General features: G+C 43.3%; 2 protein-coding genes across 3 annotated transcripts in view; one reads left to right on the top strand and one right to left on the bottom strand.

Moving 5' to 3' along the window:
• The window catches only part of EGFLAM (EGF like, fibronectin type III and laminin G domains), a 183632-nt gene extending 170488 nt beyond the window's left edge, over window positions 1-13144 (top strand). Inside the window, exons 21-23 of the mRNA XM_084833097.1 lie at window positions 4138-4221; window positions 8208-8311; window positions 9429-13144. Of these exons, the coding sequence (XP_084689223.1) occupies window positions 4138-4221; window positions 8208-8311; window positions 9429-9583 (343 nt within the window). The 3' untranslated portion in view covers window positions 9584-13144. The remainder of the gene's footprint in view (window positions 1-4137; window positions 4222-8207; window positions 8312-9428) is intronic.
• LIFR (LIF receptor subunit alpha) overlaps window positions 13109-21024 on the bottom strand; it is a 116084-nt gene continuing 108168 nt past the window's right edge. Inside the window, exon 20 of one of the 2 annotated variants that reach the window (XM_084833096.1) lies at window positions 13109-20050. In XM_084833096.1, coding sequence (XP_084689222.1) covers window positions 19412-20050 — 639 coding nt within the window. In that variant the 3' untranslated portion in view covers window positions 13109-19411. The remainder of the gene's footprint in view (window positions 20051-21024) is intronic. The other variant, XM_084833094.1, reaches the window with a different exon arrangement.

The following is a 21024-nucleotide window of genomic DNA, read 5'->3' on the forward strand; positions in this document are numbered from 1 at the left end:
AGCTCTACAAAAAAGCCCTTCTAGCTGAAATGCAGAGTGGGAGAAGTGTGGAGGTGCTTCTCCCACTCTGCATTGGATGGCCATAAGCCTTGAAGTCTGGATGCTTACAGCCATCCCCAAAGGATTGCACCCTAAGAGAATAAACATTGCCCTACTGTATCAAATCAAGATTCCATCCAGGTTAGCATTCTGTCTCCAACTGTACCAGCTAGATGTGTCTGTGTCATAAGAAAAGCATGAAGGCTATCTCATATTGGGCAGTATCCATTGGCAATGCTGTGCTTACGCAAGTGACATAGCACTACTTAGGGATGTATAACAATTTCGGTTTTGCTTGCAAAATATGTGAGCATGCCCTGTTTGCAACTTTGAACATGATTGCAAGCGCATGCCCATTGAAAATGTTTGTAAATTGTAAAAACATGCAATTGCGCTGGATTTGCAGAAATGTCCTTAACTTGCGCAAATGTCATAATTTTCACAAATTTCCCCCGTAGACTGAACCAGCCCTGCTTATGCAATGAAGGAAATTTAAGAAAGATATGTAAATTTAGGAAATGTCTGCAAATCAAACAGGGGAAAGTTGCTGCTCGATATGCACTGTTTCCCCATTCTCACAGAGCAAGCAGCAATCACAAATACGAACAAGAATCGGGCATGAGGCAAGCAGCGAGAAGATGTTCGGAGAATTGTGCTGGTCTCAAACGTCGCTTGTTCACCCATCACTAGTGCTAGTGTAAGCAACCTCTAGCTAATAGCATAAGTTGGTGCAACAGTTTTTCCAAGGAAACGCCAGTTAACTCTATTGGTGTTGTGCTAGAAGTCACCTGCGCCAGCATTGCATCAGTTGTATAAGCACACTGGCCCCATTGGATACTGCCCATTGTCTGCTCCTACCATCTGATAATGAGAGCTACATTGACCCAGGATATGGAGGGTCTATTTAGCTATTTCAGTTTAGCTATTGCATTTAGCTATTTCAGTTTATTGTTATTGATAGACTTCCTCCATGTTTGAAAATTCAGGTTCTTTGTTGGTTTCTCTGCATTTGTTTTTGCTCTAATTAATGCATGTTTTATTAACAATTAAAATGTATTAATATTATGCTATCAGTTGACAATGGACTAGTGCAGACATACTCCTAGCAGTGGTTAAGAGATCAGTAATAGACTTCAGAATCATGGATTCCCTCATCTGCTCCCTCCCATCCCGGTTTTAAATGCTGTGAACCCTTGTTTATGGTTAACATTGCCACCAGTGAAACTGTGTTTAAGATGGGAAGGGATTTGCTCTTGAAGGGGAAGGTTATCGGCAGTTGTTGTTGTTCAGTCGTTCAATCGTGTCCGACTCTTCGTGACCCCATGGACCATAGCACGCCAGGCCTTCCTGTCCTGCGCTCTCTCCTGGAGTGTGCTCAAGTTCATATTCATTGCATCGGTGATGCTATCTAGCCATCTCATCCTCTGTCGTCCCCTTCTCCTTTTGCCTTCAGTCTTTCCCAGCATCAGGGTCTTTTCCAGAGAGTTTTCTCTTCGCATTAGGTGGCCAAAATATTTGAGCTTCAGCTTCAGTATCTGTCCTTCCAATGAGCACTCAGGGTTGATTTCCTTTAGGATTGATTGATTTGACCTCCTTGCAGTCCAGGGGACTCGTAAGAGTCTTCTCCAGCACCACAGTTCGAAAGCATCAATTCTTCGGCGCTCAGCCTTCCTTATAGTCCAGCTCTCACAGCCATACATTACTACTGGGAAAACCATAGCTTTGATTAGACGGACCTTTGTCGGCAAGGTGATGTCTCTGCTTCTTACTATGCTGTCTAGGTTTGCCATAGCTTTCCTCCCAAGGAGCAAGCGTCTTTTAATTTCATGGCTACAGTCACCATCTGCGGTCATCTTGGAGCCCAAGAAAGTAAAATCTGTCACTGTTTCCATTTCTTCTCCTTCTATATGCCAGGAAGTGATGGGGTCAGATGCCATGATCTTCGTTTTTTTAATGTTTTTTTTAATGTTGAGTTTCAAACCAGCTTTTGCACTCTCCTCTTTCACCCTCAACAAGAGGCTCTTGAGATCCTCTTCGCTTTCTGCCATTAGGGTGGTATCGTCTGCATATCGGAGGTTGTTGATAATTCTCCCAGCAATCTTAATTCCGACCTGTGATTCATCCAACCCGGCGTTTCTCATGATGTACTCTGCATATAAGTTAAATAAGCAGGGTGACAATATGCAGCCTTGTCGTACTCCTTTCTCAATTTTGAAACACTCGGTTGTTCCATGTCTGATTCTTACTGTTGCTTCTTGACCCTTGTACAGGTTTCTCAGGAGACAGGTAAGGTGGTTTGGTACTCCCATCACTTTAAGAATTTGCCACAGTTTGTTGTGATCCACACAATCAAAGGCTTTAGCGTACTCAATGAAGCAGAAATAGACGTTTTTCTGGAATTCTCTTGCTTTCTCCATGATCCAGCAAACGTTGGCGATTTGATCTCTAGTTCCTCTGCCTCTTCGAAACCCAGCTTGTACTTCCAGTAGTTCTCAGTTTGCATACTGCTGAAGCCTAGCTTGTAGGATTTGGAGCATAACCTTGCTGGCATGTGAAATGAGCAGTAGTTTGTGCGGTAGTTTGAACACTCTTTGGCGTTGCCCTTCTTTGGAATTGGAATGTAAACTGACCTTATCCAGTCTTGCGGCCATTGTTGAGTGTTCCAAATTTGTTGGCATATTGAATGCAGCACTTTAACGGCATCATCTTTTAGGAATTTAAATAGCTCAGCTAGAATACTGTCATCTCCGCTAGCTTTGTTGTTAGTAATGCTTCCTAAGGCCCACTTGACTTCACTCTCTAGGATTTCCGGCTCAAGTTCAGTGACCGCACTATCATGGCTATCAGGGACATTCAGATCTTTCCTGTATAGTTCTTCTGTGTATTCTTGCCACCTCTTCTTAATCTCATCTGCTTCTGTTAGGTCCCTGCCTTCTTTGTCCTTTATCATGCCCGTCTTTGCACAAAACGTTCCCTTGAGATCTCCAATTTTCTTGAAGAGATCTCTAGTCTTTCCCATTCTGTTGTTTTCCTCGATTTCTTTGCTTTGTTCATTTAAGAAGGCCTTCTTGTCTCTCCTTGCTATTCTCTGGAACTCTGCATTCAGTTGGGTGCATTCACTTCCCCTTTCTCCCTTGCTTTTCACTTCCCTTCTTTCCTCAGCGACTTGTAAAGCCTCATCAGACAGCCACTTGGCTTTCTTGCATTTCTTTTTCTTTGGGATGGATTTCGTTGCTGCCTCCTGAACAGTGTTACGGACCTCCGTCCATAGTTCCTCAGGCACTCTGTCTATCAGGTCTAATCCCTGAAATCTATTCCTCACCTCCACTGTATATTCATCAGGGATATGACTTAGGTCATACCTGAATGGTTTAGTGGTTTTCCCTACATTCTTCAATTTAAGCTGAAATTTTGCAACAAGAAGCTCATGATCTGAGCCACAGTCAGCTCCAGGTCTTGTTTTGACTGACTGTATAGAGCTTCTCCATCTTTGACTGCAAAGGACATAATCAATCTGATTTCGATATTGACCATCTGGTGATGTGCATGTGTAGAGTCGCCTCTTGTGCTGTTGGAAAAGAGTGTTTGCTATGATCAGCGTGTTCTCTTGGCAAAACTCTATTAGCTTTTGTCCTGCTTCATTTTGTACACCAAGGCCATGCTTGCCTGTTATCCCGGTGATTTCTTGACTTCCTCCTTTAGCATTCCAATCCCCTATGATGAAGAGGACATCTTTTTTTGGTGTTAGTTCTAGAAGGTGTTGTAGGTCTTCATAGAACCGATCAACCTCAGCTTCTTCGGCATCAGTGGTTGGGGCATAGACTTGAATTACTGTGATGTTGTTATCGGCAGTGGGCCCTGCCAATCTCGTAAAGCAAAATTCTATATAGATATAGATATATTTAAGATATGCCACTGAATTCAGTGGATCTTACTCCCAGGTAAGTGTGTGTAGGATTGCAGCCTTTACCTCAGTTAAGAGAATGTCTATGCCAACTCAATGTCAGCTTTGATCTCTGTTGACTAATAAATATAACTGAACTGAAGCCTGATTGTGAACTCTCGGGGATCTCATGAGCATTTTCTCTTTGGTTTCAGCTATAATCTGGGCAGTGGCATTGCTTCCATAACAGTGAATGGCTCTTTTAATGATGGCAGGTGGCATAGAGTTAAGGCAGTCCGGTAAGTTGTTTGTATATGACATCTTTGTATGTGCTGCTTTACTAAGGAAAAGGCAGTGCAAAAACCCCTCCCCTGCCTTCACCAGATCTTTCTACCAAAACAAAGCTAAGGAGAGAAACTTGGGGACATTCTAGGATGAGAGGTGAACAGTTTTTTATAAGGTGGCTTCTTCCCTGTGGCAGCCATCTTTTTTTCTGTATAGTACCTTGGTAACTACGCTATGTCATCATGTAGCAACATTTCCAGGGAAATTGTGTAAGTACTGCAAGCCCCCTATGGGGATGTCCATCTTCTCCTTGAGATCGTCAGGAGGGTTTTTATCCCACAACCTCCTCACTCCCTGAAAAAAAACAGTCAGAAATATTCTACTTCGGAAGTTTTGTGCATCCCTAATAGGGATGTCAGAGAATTCCGCGACGGATCTCGGTGAGGCCAAATACCAGTGCATTCGGCCCCCCGAAATCCGTCGTGGAACGAAGCCCCCACCCCCCCAACCCACGAAAGGCACGCGAAATGGAGCACTTACCTGCTCCCGTCCGTGCTGCTTTGCGAATGGCGGCCGTCCTGTGGCCGCCATTCGCTTCCTCTTCTCTTCATAGCCGTGATAGGCTGCGTAAATACTTAGTTTCGGTTGCTGAGGCTAAGGTCAACCATCTGTGTGCTTGACCCTTGCCCTTTATGGCTTACTAGATCTAATTAGGGATGTCACAGGTGCAGTTCGGGGTTCGGGAATTCGTCGAGCAACCCCTGCCTGCGACCCCTGAACTGCGCCCGCCAAGACACTGTCCTTGTTCACCCCCTGCTCGTGCCCACTCACGCTCCCCTGTGCTCACCGGGAACCCATTCGGTGAGCACCACCATTTTCACGCCTTTGATTTCTGCATAAAACAGGAAGTTAAAAAAATGTGCATATTCAAATATGTGCAGTTTGGAGCTGGGAAAGCTAAATATGCGCAATATTAGAGATATAATCCCTCTAATATTGTGCTTATTTAGCTTTCCCAGCTCCAAACTGCACATATTTGAATATGCACATTTTTTTAACTTCCTGTTTTATGCAGAAATCAAAGGTGCCGAAATGGCGGCGCTCACTGAACAGGTTCATGGTGAACACTGGGGAATTCACCGAACCCGTGGGTGGCTCGAACGCAGGTTCAGGGGGATACGAGCAGGGGCGCTGCTTCAGTGAGTGCCTGGAGAACCTGAGCTAGGGTGAGTTCTTACATCCCTACATCTAATAGGGAGAGATGTCCAGCTGGGTCCAGGAAGTTGTCAACTCCTCCTAGAGAGAGGGAGTGATGCTGCCCACTTTAAAGGAGGCGGTAATTAGGCCACACCTGAAAAAGCTTAAGTGGGATCTGGAAGATGTTAATGACTATAAGCCACTTGCTAACATCCTCTTCCTGGGGATGGACAGGCTCACTGCAATCCGTCCTTGCCAGGTGCTCGCCAAACTGCCACCTGCCCATGAGAGCCACTGGACAGCTTGGCAACTGCCCAGCAAGCCCCCAGCAGCTGCCTATCCGTTTAGTGAGCCGCCATTTTGCGTAAAAATGGCAGCTCAGGTTTTTCCATAAAAGTAATGTTGTGTAAAAGTAGGGATGTACGAAAGTCACTTACCTTTCGTGGATTATGTTGATGGTGGGGGGGAGGTGCTCCGTCCCTCCCCCCGGAATCCTGGATGGGGGGGAGGTGCTCCGTTCCTCCCCCCCGGAATCCTGGCCGGCCGGCTGTACTCCGCAGGGATTCTGTGGAGCCGCTGGCCGGCTCCGCCAGCAGCCGGACATCTGACCGCTGGCTAGAAGGGACGCAAAGGGCGGCGGCCATAGCCGCCGCTGTTTGCGTCCCTGCAGTCAGCCGTGATAGACTATGTAAATGTTTACGTAGCCGATCATGTCTGACTTTAAAAACAACAACAACAACGTGCGTACGCAAATGGCAGCGGCCACGGCCGCCGCCATTTGCGTTCCTTATTTTGGCACGTCTTAGTCTACGTCAAAATTTACGTAGACTAAGACGGCAAAAATAAGGGAACGCAAATAGCATAGCGGACGCTACGCTATTTGTGTTCCCCTTATTTTCGCCGTCTTAGTCTACGTAAATCTTGATGTAGACCAAGACGTGCCAAAATAAGGAACGCAAATGGCGGCGGCCATGGCCGCCGCCATTTGCGTAAGCGCGGTTTTTTGTTTAAGTCAGACGTGATAGGCTACGTAAACATTTACGTAGCCTATCACGTTTTTTTTTTAAACCTAGCCATGATAGGCTGCGTAAATCTTTACGTAGCCTATCACATCTTTTTTTAAAACTGGAAATGGCAGCGGCGGCAGCCGGTCGGAAGACCGGCAGCCACCGCTGCCGAGCCGCCGCCGCCGCCACCAGGAAGATCCGCCCCAGGTAAGTCTCATCCTGGGGGGGGGGGGCGGGGGGGCAGACCATTCTGCCACCGATTTCGGGGGGCCGAATGTGCTGGCATTCAGCCTCCCCGAGATCTGTGGCGGAATTCTCTGACATCCCTATGTAAAAGGCCCCTTTACAGCCACCATTTACGCAACATTACTTTTATGGAAAAACCTGAGCTCCCATGTTTTTGCAAAATGGCGACTTGGTGGGGGATGAGTGGCCACTGCGCACTCGCAGACTGCACAGTGCTCAGCAAGCTGCCCTGTAAGTGCGCAGTGGCTTGGCGAGCAGGGTCTGGGAGACTGACTTGGGGGTGGGGGAGTCCACTGAACTCCACCCCTTTCCCGGATTCCCATGACATCCATTCCCCTTCCAGGGCAAGGTGCTTGAGCAGTGGTTGCCAACCAACCCCTGGCAATCTTGGATGAAACTGGATCCTTTTCAATTGGTCTTCAGGCCTTGTTTTGGAACAGAAACTCCCTGTTGGTTCTCTTCAACCTCTCAGCAGCTTTTAATAATATCAACCATGGTAACTTTCTGGAGAGGCTACCTGGGCTAGATGTTGGAGGCACTGCACTACAGTGGTCCTGCTCCTACTTGCATGGTTGATCCTAGGGGCCATTGTTCTGGGGGATTATTGGTGGGAGATTATTGCTCTGGAGATTATTACTCTTTCCCTTAGTGGTTATGCCATGGGGCTCCACAGGGCTCAGTTTTATCCCCCATGCTTTTCAACATCTACATGAAACCAGTGGGAGATGTTATCCAGAGATATGGACTGAGGTGTCACCATTCAGTTCCTTCAACGTCTTGCCTTCCAGTGCTGTTGATAGATGTTTTTGCTCAGGAGGCATTTTGGGATGGGGAAAATTTAGTGGAATTGCCTCTGGAACTGATGCTGCTATCATTTTTCTCTGTGCTAGCTTCACTCCCAAGTCTCTCTTAATGTTCTTAGTTACTGTTTGATTTTATTGTACTTTATTTTGTCATTATGGATTTTTATCAGTATTTGGTAGCTGCCTTGAATATTTGTAAAAACAGAAGGTGGGGTGTTAAATGTTTGAAGTAAATAAATAAATAAAGTGGGCTTTGTTTCAATTGTGGGTTGTGGACTAAGTGATTATGACAAAGGCTATCCAGAGAATGGGTTTAGAGGAAAGAGATAAATGAAGTGGATACGACTTTTCGGGGTTCATATTTTACAATACAAAAGTGGTGAGCATTACTAGGCCCCTAAATTAGCACAGATTAAAATCAGAGCTGGTGAATTCTCAGCTTGCCCATCCAGTCCCCAACGCGCCCCCCCCCCCGCGCCGCCTCTCCTACAATCCGCCCTCCCCCTGGCTTTAAACAACATGTAACTGACTAGGGCAATGAAGTAATCCTTGGGAAAACTATTTGTCTCGAGAGGTACTGGGACTTTTTTGTGGTATACTGTCAGCTTCTAGTGATTTCCATCACCCCAGATACAGGAATAACCCACTACTGTGATCCTGCATTGATGTGGAAACAGGAAATTTTGATACTGCTTATCCATGATAAATCACTTACAGAAAGTGTGTATATATTTTTGTCAATTTAAGGGATGGACAGTCTGGGAAGGTAACAGTGGATGATTATGGTGCTAGAACTGGCAAATCACCAGGAATGATGAGACAATTGAACATCAATGGGGACCTATATGTTGGTAAGTTTATACTAAGTTATCTTATCCAACTTTATTACAGAATCATGAGGCGGCTGGTTCACACATGCATGGTTATCGCGTGATGACTAGCCCTCACGGATCAACCACAATAAACAGAAATGTCATTTCACCTTCAATTACAATCAGAGACATTTTTCAGTGGAGGTAATTCACACATGCGTGTAGATCGTGTAGATCTGCGTCTCATCTCTTGCAGTTGAATGTGTGAATCACCCCTTAGCAGTTAAAGGTATTTTCGAACTATTGGCTAGACCAGGTTTCCTCAGCCTGAGTCCCTCCAGATGTTTTGGCCTGAAATTTCCATTACCCCTGACCACTGGCCATGCAAGCTGGGGCTGATGAGAGCTGTAGTCCAAAACATCTTGTGGGACCCAGGTTGGGAAAAGCTGAGCTAGACTAAATTGCATTTAGTCATATTGTCCCACTAGAAAAGTCAGAGTGTGGCAATACTTTTATTGGGACCAACTGAAACACCACAATATAGAGAGCATCCTTTCAGGTTTCCCAGAACATTTTGTTATTGGGCAGATTAAAAATATAGGGTAGCAGCCAACGTTCCCAGTGTGCCAGTGGGACTTACTGCTAGCACAATGGGAAGCTAGCACTTCCTAGAGCAACCCTGGAAACAAGCCAAAATCCTTGTTTCTGGAACAGAACAGGTCAGCCAAGCTTATAGGATGGCGCTCCGCTGACCCATTCTGTTCTGGAAACTACCATTTCAGCTCATTTCCAGGGTGGCCCAGTGGTAGGTCCTGCTGGTGCAACTCCATCAGCAGAGGCTATGCAGCAGCGTTGCATACTGGCCATTATAAATTCTTTAAAAATCTTGTCTGGGCCAATTTATAAAAATGAAAAGACTTGTAATCTATTCCACCACGGCAAATTCACAGAGGAATTGAGAGGATGCTCAAGATTAGAAAACTCACTTCCCCATGTGCCTTAACAATATCACTTTTAGCCTATTTAATGAATCTCATATTTTAACTGTTCTGTTGTGATCTGCTCTGAGGGCCCCTTTCAAGCTCAAGAAGTGGCATATGGATGTTTTTTCCCCAAAAAAATACATCTTTATGGACTCGGTTTCTCTCTTTGGCAGGTGGAATGAAGGAGATAGCACTGCATACAAACCGACAATATATGAGGGGACTGGTGGGTTGCATTTCCCACTTCACACTTTCCACAGATTATCATATTTCACTGGTTGAAGATGCAGCTGATGGGAAGAACATTAATACCTGTGGGGCAAAATAATGGATGGAAGAGCTTTGCAGGGAAGAGCCTTCCTCACATGTACATCAAGAACAACTGATCTTGCACACTGAGGACTCCTGAAGGAGGCTTGGAAGCATGGGCCAAAACGGAAATGAACGCATAAAAAAGGGGGACCACTTTTCACTCTCATTTCCTTTGGATATTGCGCTCTCTCAGTCATACTGAATGCTTTGAGCCAGGAGCACCACGCTTTACCTCTACTTGTAATTAGAGCACAGTCCAGCAAATCCAGCATCTTTTTCCATAAGGCTGGTGATTTCTGTGCTGGGCCTCATGCATAAAACTTGCATCTCTGCCAGATCGATCAGCCAGTAGCAGCTTCAGACCTGTACAGCTGACAAGCCACTTGCAACTGCAACAGACAACTCATGCAGCGAGTGAATGATGGATGTGTGTGCAGCAGCGTGTCCTGGCTCACTGGCTATGAAGTCTTGGCTCCTGTGGGTTGGAGCCTTACTCACTATACTTCATTGCAGAGAGAGGTCTGAGGGCTCTATCTACTCTTTTCCAGTGTTAACCCCTCAGTTTCCATCTGTTCCCTAGTACCTCTCCTTTAGTAATACTGTGGTCTGCCCAGAGCTAGAAGGTGAAACAGTGATAGTAATGCCTGCTGTGAGAATCTTGATCCCATCACATTAGGGGAAGGCTGATGTTACCAGCAACCATGACTGCAGACTAGCATAGTCTCTTGAAATCACAGTCCTTTGCTTTGAAGGAGAACAGAGCTCCTCCGTTTCCATACATGCACTGGGACCACCAAAGCTGGCCCAAGACATTTTGCTGCCTGAGGCAGAAGAGCAAATCTCTGCGACCCACCCAAGGTTCATAGCATCCAAAGCCAGGCAAGTTACTTTGGTACATGAGGCAGAAGATCCCATCAGCCCCTCTTCCCATCCCTGGCAGTAGAAATACAATAATAGCCAAAGTAAATAACTAACAATTTGCTGCCCTTTTATGTCACCTAAAATCTGCTGCGTGAGGTGACTGCCTCACTGCCTCATGGTAGGGCTGGCCCTGGAGACCACACCCTCTATCGATCACTACTCCAGTTCATTACACCCTACCTTGATTAATAGGGGGCAGTGGAAACAAACAGCAGATCACATGGTCAGTTCCTTCTGGACTGTTCCACAGATAGCTTTGCATGCTTGAATGATCCCCTAAGATAGCATGATGGAGAGGACTGTAGTTGTCTCCATGTAGGGGATTTTTATATATAGGGAGAATTCATTCCTGTAATATCCCTCCCCACTTCCAGCAGAAATGGTCCAATACATGAACAGTTTTAACCACCTGTAATGCTGATTGTATTACACTTCTGGCTTTACTCTCACTCTTCTTGCTGCATTATGAGCAGCACCAGAGGAGACTGTTCTGTTTGCTTAGCTCTTTAGCCCAAAGCCCAGACATAAACCTGCTAGTGGAGAAGGAATGTTATTCTGCAGTGATGTTGAAGCTTTGAAGGACCATGTTGTTGACCAACAGAGAAGGTTCTGCACCAGTCCAACTTACGAAAAAATAATAATGATGTTATGAGTAGCTGAATGACCGTGCTATGCTTCACAAAGAACTTTTTAACGGAAGGAACAGTATTGACTCTCCTAACCTTTTCAGCTTGTAACGGCACAATGACTTTAGCATCCAGCAAACTGAGTGGCATATTTTGAAAGAGCTGTATTTATGTATTCCATTATCCTATTCCAGACTCAACAAGTTGCAGTTATTCAGAAAATAATAATTTACAGCTCCATTCCATCCTAATGTAAAATAGCCACAAAAGTTAACTCCCTTCCAGATTATGCTGTTTGGTGAAGAGAAAGATTCTAACTATTTAAAAACTCTACTTTTTTATTACAAGCAATGAAAACCAACCACCACATTTTATAGCACTAATTTTGTACTTGTATATTTTTATATAGTATCAGCTGCAGCACTGATCGGCTAGATAATTTTGCAAACGGATTAGGTGTCTGAAACAGCTTAGCATGTTGTATATCTTTCCCAAAAGGAGAGAAGAGTGTAGTGAGGCAAAGAAGTTTTGCATTTACTAATTTCAGTTTCAGTGAACATATTTGTGAAATGTAACTGGTTTTACAATCTGTCTTGGGGGGGGGAGTAAATTTAGGCAGCTGAAAATGTACATTAATGGAGCTTTTCTGGCTTGAAAGTATTGAAAAGATGTTAAATTGTGTTATACTATTATATCTTGGCATCCAGTATCTTTTTTAAAAAAGAAAACCCTGGGCAATGGTACCTTAGATACAACTGAAGATATATGGATTAACTTTAGCAGTATACCTATAATATTGGATTATCAATGAAATGCTGTGAAGTTCAGGAAAATGGGCAGAATTTCATGATAAGACTTGTAGGTTTTACTCTGTTTTTAAGCCATCAGGACTGCAGTGGCAACAGTGGTTTCAGATGGAGTAGCTAGGAGAAGTCCTGAAAGCCAAGGAAAAACCCAGCAAATTGACTGCCAGGCTTTGTGTTCTGCAGCAGGATAACATAAGTTCGTAACTTAGATTGCCAGCGTTCATGGTTACCCAATTTGGAATACACATTTGCACAACTTCCAATACAAGAATGTATTACAAATCTAACATTTCCATGAGAAGTTTCTTCTACAGCTCGAAATCTACAGGATCTTGTTTAAAAGCAGTCTACACCTGTAAATCTTATATCTATTTTCCTCCAAGTCACACCTCGGGTGTTGGGCCAAGCAAATTACCCCAAAGGATAATTTTGAGGGTCCCGAAAACTGTGGGCAAGCCCAGGCCTGCTCCAGAGCCTTGGGAACAGGGATTCCTGAGGTTCCCCAGACCAGTCGAGTTTCCTGGGCTTCAAATCCCTGCTCAGCCTTGAAGCACAGTGGGTTGCCCTTCGGCAAGCAACTATAGCCCTTTTCACACATTAGCCCTGGAAGTGTTGAGGAAGGAATGGAACTGGGCAAGCTGGCCACGTCCTGACTTGCACATGCTCAGATGAATGCTTATAGGTGTAGATTAGTGAGTGCGGCACACCAGCATTGGGAGGGGCACAGTCCCTTTGGGCACAGTCCCCCTCCCCCTCCATTGAGAGGAAATACATGCTCTCTGTCTAACCTTCCTCATAGAATTGTTGTAAGGATAAAATTGAGATGAACTTGCATCTATGGTGTTCTTTGGAGGAAAGGATACAACGTGTGATAACTTATTTCATCATGGAGCTTGTCCAAGAGAATGGATTTAATACACTTGGAAACTGCAAACAAAAATAAAGTGGGGTTTGTGGGGGTGGGGTAGAAAGGCTTGGGGTACAACCTGTTTGAAATTACTCAGAATAGAGATACAGTATTACAAACAGGAAGATATTATTGCTACAACAAATTTGTCGAGCTTTCTAAGGTTAGCTATTACTCTTCCACTGAGACTGGCATGAATTGAGAAGATTCTACTCACGCAAACAGAACAAAATAAAAAAAATGTGCTTGTAAGGAAAAGTATACATAAACTTCTGAAGGCTGAGTAAGAAAATACATTTATTAAACTCCATGACGATATTCTGGCAATTTTTTTTTAATACATGCACGTTACAGGGAAAAGCAGTACATTGCCATATAAATAGCCAGGCAAACTAGCTTTATATTCATGCTAAATTTAGTATTTTAATACTATATCACTTATACAGTTTGCTACTCTTTCCTCCTCCTCCCCAATTTTGTTTCCCCAATATTATCTTCCACTGTAGGTGCCTACTTAAGTAATTTTGCCAGGAAATACATAGTTGCTAAATGGCTGGTTTTCTCATATTGATGTTTACAAAATATACTGGCCCTATGCCGTCGACATCCTGTGCACACATTCGGAAGATATTCAGCACAGAAACCAGGAAGCACCAATCACCTCTTTAGCAGGAGACATAGACCACCCCCCACCCCCCCCAACTGCAAACATGTTATTGGGATGCATGCAAGTCAGGGAAGGACTGGGTGTTATGCGTACCCACAGTACTAATTTTGAACTAAAGTACTCAACTGGGAGCTCCTGAAACTCCCAAATCGGCATGCCCTTCCTTTCTCGGGGTACAATACAGCACTAAGTTGCCAATCTCCAAGGGCACAGGGTGAGACTTAAAATAGTTTCAAAAAGACAGCTGAGACTGAAATATACACAGTAGAATAAAGAGTACATTCATTTGTATACATGATATAGGTTTGCATAGGAGATAAAATTATACCTGAGCCATCCGGGAGCAAATTGCCAAATTTGGTAGCCCAATTTACCCAGATTGGAAGCAAGGCTAGGTTAGATCAAATTGCTTGCAGAGAGAAAAAAAACATAGGCAACTTTGAGTCTTCCAGTCTGTTGAGTATTATAATGTTCATTTAATATTTCAAAAAGCATTGAGATTAACTTTGCATATGTTGCATATATTTAATATGCTATTTACATTTTTAATAAAAACAATCAGAATGTACTGAGCTATATAAAACAGCATGTATTATACAAGTAACATTTCTTTACTTACAGTGATCTTCAAAGTCCCTCCCCCCCCCCCCCCGCCCTACGTCTTTCGAGCGTCTGCTTAATCTCACTGCAGGAGATTTCACATTCACAATGGAGGCCTCAAGGAGGCCACACAGCCACGTGGAAAAGCGGCCAGAAACCATTTAAAAAATTCTCCCTACCCTACTATGCTTAGAGTGGCCAATTCACAACCCATTCACAGGGTGTAGTGCCACTGAAGTTGGTGCAAGTCAGTAGTTTGCAAATATCCCTTCAGCAAACATGTTCCACAGTGACGATCTGCTGTGGAATTCCTGTGATCCTTGCAGACAATCCTGTGGCATATTTTAATGGCCAGGTGTGCTCTCAGTTCACTCAGAGCAAACCCTTCTTTGCCATCACCCCATGTCAATTGGGAGTGCATCCTAAATACCCACAACCCTCCACTGCATATGCACATTGCAAGGGAAGATCAACAGCGGATCTTCAGGGAAGCTTGTCTACCACTATAGCTGATATTTTAACGAAGAGACCCATAGTTTGAAAACCACTGTTGTAAGTGCTCTGCAAATTGTCCCCTCTTTAACGGTTTTGTTTTCAGATCTCTACATCTGAACACACCAATGACCAGCAATCCCACAGGCACAAGCACAATCTAAACAGCAAGTGTGAAAACACAGGGATCCCAAGGTGCACAGTGTATTTGAAATCTATGGACACAACAAGAATCTACGGGACCACATGATCTTTAGCAGCTTGAAGCGCTAGAGAGACATGTTTACACTAAATCTTGAGTGCAGTGTAACAAGCCCTACTGAACGGATGGTGCCTGGCGGAGTACTTTAGGGGAAATCAATTTTTTCAGTAGGGCTTTTCTGAAATAGTGGAAGCTACCTCTTCCCCATTTCTCTTTTCTTCTCCCCTTCCATACAAGAAAAACCTCTAAGACAGGGGTGGCCAACTTATGGTCCTCCAGATGTTTTACGCTTACAACTCCCACAATCCCTCATCATTGGCTCTGCTGGCTAAGGCTGATGAGAATTGTAGGCCAAAACATCTGGAGGTCCACAAATTGCCCATCCCTGCTCTAAGAGATGACTTGCAAAAAATCTTCATATACAACTCTGTGGCAGCTTTTACATCCTTAGTGGTCATCTTGAAGTACAGGAAGCATCCTGGAGAAAGACAGACAGACAAGCCTTTTCGCAGACACTCCCTCCCAAGTAGTGAACACCTAGATGTCTACCATGTAAATGGATGGCTTGTGTTGGTCACCTACAGTGCCCCTGGTCCACCTTATTGGTACGCAGAAACCAGTAATGGGCTGAAACCTCCATAAATATTGACATCATGCACCAGAAATATTCTTCTGAATCCTGGGCAACTGTTGATGGTGCACTCTAAAATACATTAATAGAGGTATAATGCACACTGGTGTAGCCTGATAGGTTTACAAGGGTTTAGTGGCAGAATCAACCAACACCACTGCTCCTGCATAGTCTCCACTGAACAGAATCAATGTTGCACAGAACCAACAGGCGGTATAGATTGTGCCATGCAGCAAAATTAATCCAAGATCTTTACATGAAAGGGAAGAACGCAATCTGTGGGGGTTTAACACACTACTTGGTTTTCAAAGTTATAGCTTACAACATCTGATAAAATCATTTCTGAGGTATACGTTATGCAGATTACTAAAAATGTACATCCTAAACACTTCAAAAATACCATTTCAAACAACAATAACAACCCCAAACTGGATTCGCAGTCCTTTCTCACCCCATTAACACAAAGTAACAAAGATATAAGTTGCCCATGGTGCCATTCAAAATAAATTCTGAACAAACAAACAAAACACGAATTGAAAAAAAGACAACATGGCTCAAAAATAAACATACAAAAAAAGAAGCTCGATAATTAACTGAATGGCATTGTATATTTTTAAAAAACATTTTAAGTGCTACCAAAAGGAGTTTCAGGATACAATTGCCTCTACCCCCTGAAGTAGGTGCAGCAGATTGTATAGACATAGGCTTCGCAGAAGTGCTCTAGAAAAGACAAATATTCCAATTCAGTCCTTTGGGGTATAACATGGGTTTTGTTTTGTTTTGCTGTCCAACACACTCTTCAGAAACTAGAGAACCATCCTTAAATGTTAAGGTCAGAGGGAAAGAAAATTAAGGCCTCATATGAAGCACAGAACTAGACTTCAGAATTTCTACAGATGCTGCTTATCAAAGTTAAATAGCACCTCAAAAAGAATAACAAACTTGGTGTGGAAGTCTGGAGCTACATTTTGCTCCCCCCCGCCCCTGATATTTCATAACCTGTTTCACAAGCTAGTTCAAAGAATACTTATACTCTGCCCTCAAGGTTGTCCTGTAGTCACTGGCGCTATATTGACTTCAACTGAACTGGATCAGTTGATCAAGGTTTGAGTTGAACTGGATTGGGGGAGGAGGGCCAATTTGCCAACAGTTTCATGTCCCTCACAGAGCACCCAATTTTGTTGGTCATAGGGTGGGACTTGAAAGGACACAGAAATAAGTACGGATGAGTCTAGATGTGATGTTAATTGTGTGAATGCCATTCATGTGCAAGTGTTCATTATGTAATAGCAGCCCTGGGGAAGCCTGAGCCGCCTCAGGACCATGGGAAGCGGAGGGAGAGGGAATTTAACTCTCTCTTTCCCTGCCACAGTCCCATCAAAAATCACCTCTCTGAAGGTGCTGTTTGCATTTTATCAAGTGTCCACTGGCATCAATGAGAGCTTCCTTTTAAATGCAAATCAGTACCTTCAGTTGGAAATGAGTGGTTACTTTCCACCCAGTAGACTGATTTTAGACTCCTCCTGGGAGGATAGGTGGCCATTTCACCACACATTTTACCACAGAACCACCAAATGTGTAGTAGAATTCTCCTTAATATTTAGCTGAATATAATATATAATATTTAGGATGGTAGAAATGACTTGCTACAGATGAATATTTTACCACACATGAAGAATCAGATACTACCAAATCCAATTCCTGAAAAAGCTGCATTAAAAAATAGATTAAGAAAATAAAGGATGTTAATTAAAAACTGTTAATCAAAACCACCAACAACAACCTTCAGATTTCAAGGAATGTTTGATGTCGCTGTCAGCTAATGTAGGTCACTCAGCTGCAGTCCCTGAAAATAAGGTCAACAGACTACAGCTCAGCTGAAGGACAAGCTCAAACAAAAAACAAGGAAACTGATCAATACTGGAATAAGAGTGGGCTTCCCAGTCACCCCAAGTAATAAAGGAAGAATCCCCCCACATTAAAGGCACTCTGAAAATGTGACCACCTGCTCAAGAATATGAATCAGGGGTGAAACCTCAGCCTGTGGCCAAATGTGGCCCACACAGGTTCCCCATCCAGCCCACAAATGCTTTATAGTATAAATCAAACCTACAAACGTCCATCAAATGTTTGCCATGTATCTTAAAATGACTATTCAAATATGGTAAACCTGAGCATAGCTAGGACAAATGAAATATCTCAGAAAGCAGCTGAAAAACACAGGGCCATCCCATAATTTACAAGAAAACCTCCAACATAGCTGAGCTAACATGCAGGTGTCAGTAGCTCAGAGTAGAAGCAGGCCTAGCACAATGATCCCTTCACCTGATTTCTAAAGAATTTGCTACATACAAAATGTTGAACGGCCAGTTGCCAATGAGGAAATCTGAAATAGTTCTGCACCTCAAATGTACATATATCTAAAAATGCCAGCTCCATAAGTAGTGTGTAATTACTTACAGACTTGCAGTAGCAAGAAATATACTGTAAATGCTAAAATCTAATTTAGCTTTGTTTAAAGACGGAAGTCCATCTGATGGTATCCCAAAGGTCTTTATTTGAAATGTTAGGTGGCAGTTTTAAAGAAGGGTTCAGTATAGGATTTTCAGAGTATATGTATAGAAGCAAGATCTGCTTTCCACTTGTTATCCTTGGAAATATTTGCAAGAAAATTCAGGGGTGGCGGTGGTGACTCTGTTTATGGCGATTACACATGAAAAGTATTCACAGCTGGTCATTCCCCATGAATGAAGACTACCGATGAAAATGAATGTTCGAGTTTGTCCGGGTCATTTGAAAATGGTGCTTGTGCAGAAGATCTTTGGAAGACTGTTACTAGGTTGTCCCACTTGCAGAGTTCACCCGGAAACAGACATGGATGTGATGGAGAGGTTTCCCGGAACACATACAGCTAACTAAGGCCTAGTGCTCACCAGGGTGGTACACCTGTATCTGTCCTAGTGCCTGTACCACTTCAGACTGCAGGTTTAGGGTCACATAACTCAATGATCCTTGAAACAACAAACAAGCAAAAACATCACTCCACAGAACAGTAGCATCTCGGGGGAAAAAGATTTTAGCCTTGTGTGACTACTTGAGGTCAAGGATAGAGTAGTCATTTTATTTTATTTGTTAAAGAAGAGTGGAAAAATAAGATCGCTTAAAAAAAAAAGCTGGAAGTTAAAACATTTATCTATTCCTGATTGAGATTTTAAAATCAGTGTTACACTTGTTTTTGCACCCCTGAGTCAAAACTGTTGCATATACATGTATACAGCAGGTACAGAAACTAGTATTCAGGCTTGTAAAAAGAAAACTACAAACAGCCATAGTAGTTCTTCCATTCAAATGGTTTTAGTTCCGCAGACATCAAAAGGGAATGAATTGCCTTAAATTACAAGGTGCTCTACAGAGCAGTTTTGAGGACTAGTGCCTTAAAAACATATTCAGTGGAAGTACTGTAGTGTTTGGGTACTGTAGTGTTTGGTTGCCCAAAACCTTAAAACTGTTTTGAAAAAAAAATTGATTAGACGAGGCCGTGTTCCTAGACACACCTACCTACATCTCTACCTCTAAATAACCCACATGGTTGTGTCTCAGGCAACAGGCTATGCTTATAACAATAGTACCCCTCATCTCTTATTTAAAATAGGAAACCATAGAAGTAGTCACAAAGACAGATTCTTATGCCCTCCTGACAGCAGAGCCAGTGGGGGAGGAAGGAACTGTCAAAAAGCAGACACAGACCTGGTGCTGTTCTTTGGCTTCAGAAAGGGTTACCCCGAAACACCTAACCTTAACCAAGGTGCTATGAATTAGCATCTCTGCCATCCATGAAAATGACTACTGCCATTTCCATTGCAACTTAAGCAAGGTTAACATTCAATTTCACTGAAATGAAATGATAAACCCGCGGAGTACAGTGTCTCAGAGGGTATTAAAGCAGGTTCCAGCAAACAGCTGCTTTCAGGACGACTGTTGCCACCTCAACGTTAATCATTTGGCTTGTTGTGAAAGAAGTTAGTGAAGGACCACCCTGTGTTAATGGCTTTGGGAGAGTCTTCATCCTCTTTGGGTGGGATCAAAAACTGCCGAGAATTAATGGAGCAAGGGCTGCCAAAAGAGGCATTTTCGTTGTTGCTCTCAGTGGATTCTGGTGAATCTGGACAGCCTGTATTCCAGGAGGGTGTATTCACTTGAGGTCTATAGCCTGCAGCCTTGTCCAAGTCCTCTTCTACGGATGAGGTTTCCTCCATCTTCCTTAAACTATTAACAGGCAGCTGCATCTGTGGCTTGTAGCCTGCTGCAGCCACACAGTCAGCTTCCACTTCTTCCTTCGGTTTAATCTGAGCTGGATACATCGACTGGATGTCAATATAAACAACCTGAGAAGACCCCGCAGATTCGTCTACCGGTGGATTTGAGATCTCCTCCTCAATGACTGGTGGGCAATAGGAGACAACGATGTGGCTCTCTGTTTCCGAGTCAAAGCCATCTTCAGGAAGCTCCTCCACCACCGGTGATGTCATGGCTGTGTCCTCAATCTTCAGGCATGGGGACTGTGTTTCAACCACTTCAATGTTATTGGGGGTACACGGATTCATCTCCAAGGTTTTAGAATTAGTGCTCCCCTACAATCAGAAAAATAAAGCAAGCTAACAATGCGCATTTGCAAGTGTAAACTTCCTTTCCTTTCTTTTAACTTTTCTTATATAGAGATCTTTTGTTCTGCCTTGCAGGGCAGGAAAAACATTCCAAATCCAGATGTGTTTTTCCAAATGTTAGTCCTGCACAAAGCTAACAGTCCAATCCTATATGTGTCTACTCAGATGTAAATCCTACTGCATTCATTGGGTTTACTCCCTGGTAAATAGGTATAGGATCCCAACCTAAACACTGCAAATTTCACACCACCAGCTACAGTGGAGCTTAGGACAGAATGAACAAGAAGAGGATCAGTAAATATCAAGAACAATTTTTCAAACATACAGTGATCCAGGTTTGCCTCCTCAAAAATCAGGCTAACTAGACTACATTAGGATTTTTTAAAAAGTTGTTTACTTGCTTTTCAGAGCAGAGATGGACAGTTGTAAGACAGGACTATGGTAGAGACACAACAATTCTCCCCACCCCTTCCCAAACCTAAGCTATCTACTGGAAGAAACCAGTGCTTTGGGGAAGCACACATTCATCACAAATGTGTGCTTGAACTAGGGGTGTCAGAGTCAGTTTTTCTCAGTTTCTCTCTTTTTTTCCCCATCTCAAGGTCGTTCTGTATTATTTCCACATCAGTTTGCAACTTCTTCTTTTTAAGTATGCACAAAAAATTATATGAATTTCTGTGTACGTTTTTCCTGACATACACATGTTTGTTTGCAGGTTTGCTTAGTATACACATTTTGATACACACATTTGCCTGATAGGCATTTATTTGTAAGTAGTTTTCCTTAATATAATGCTGTTTAGCATGCTTTCCCCTCCTCCCACTAATACAAGCATTTTTGTGTGTACTTTCCCCTAATATAAGCATTTCTGTGTGCAATTTTCTCTAATATATGCATTTTATGTGCACTTTCCCCTTGTATATGCCTTTTTGTGTGCACTT

Source organism: Heloderma suspectum, chromosome 2 (assembly GCF_057233095.1).
Source record: "Heloderma suspectum isolate Gila_16-S chromosome 2, 16-S_ref, whole genome shotgun sequence".
In the NCBI taxonomy this organism is placed as follows: domain Eukaryota; kingdom Metazoa; phylum Chordata; class Lepidosauria; order Squamata; family Helodermatidae; genus Heloderma; species Heloderma suspectum.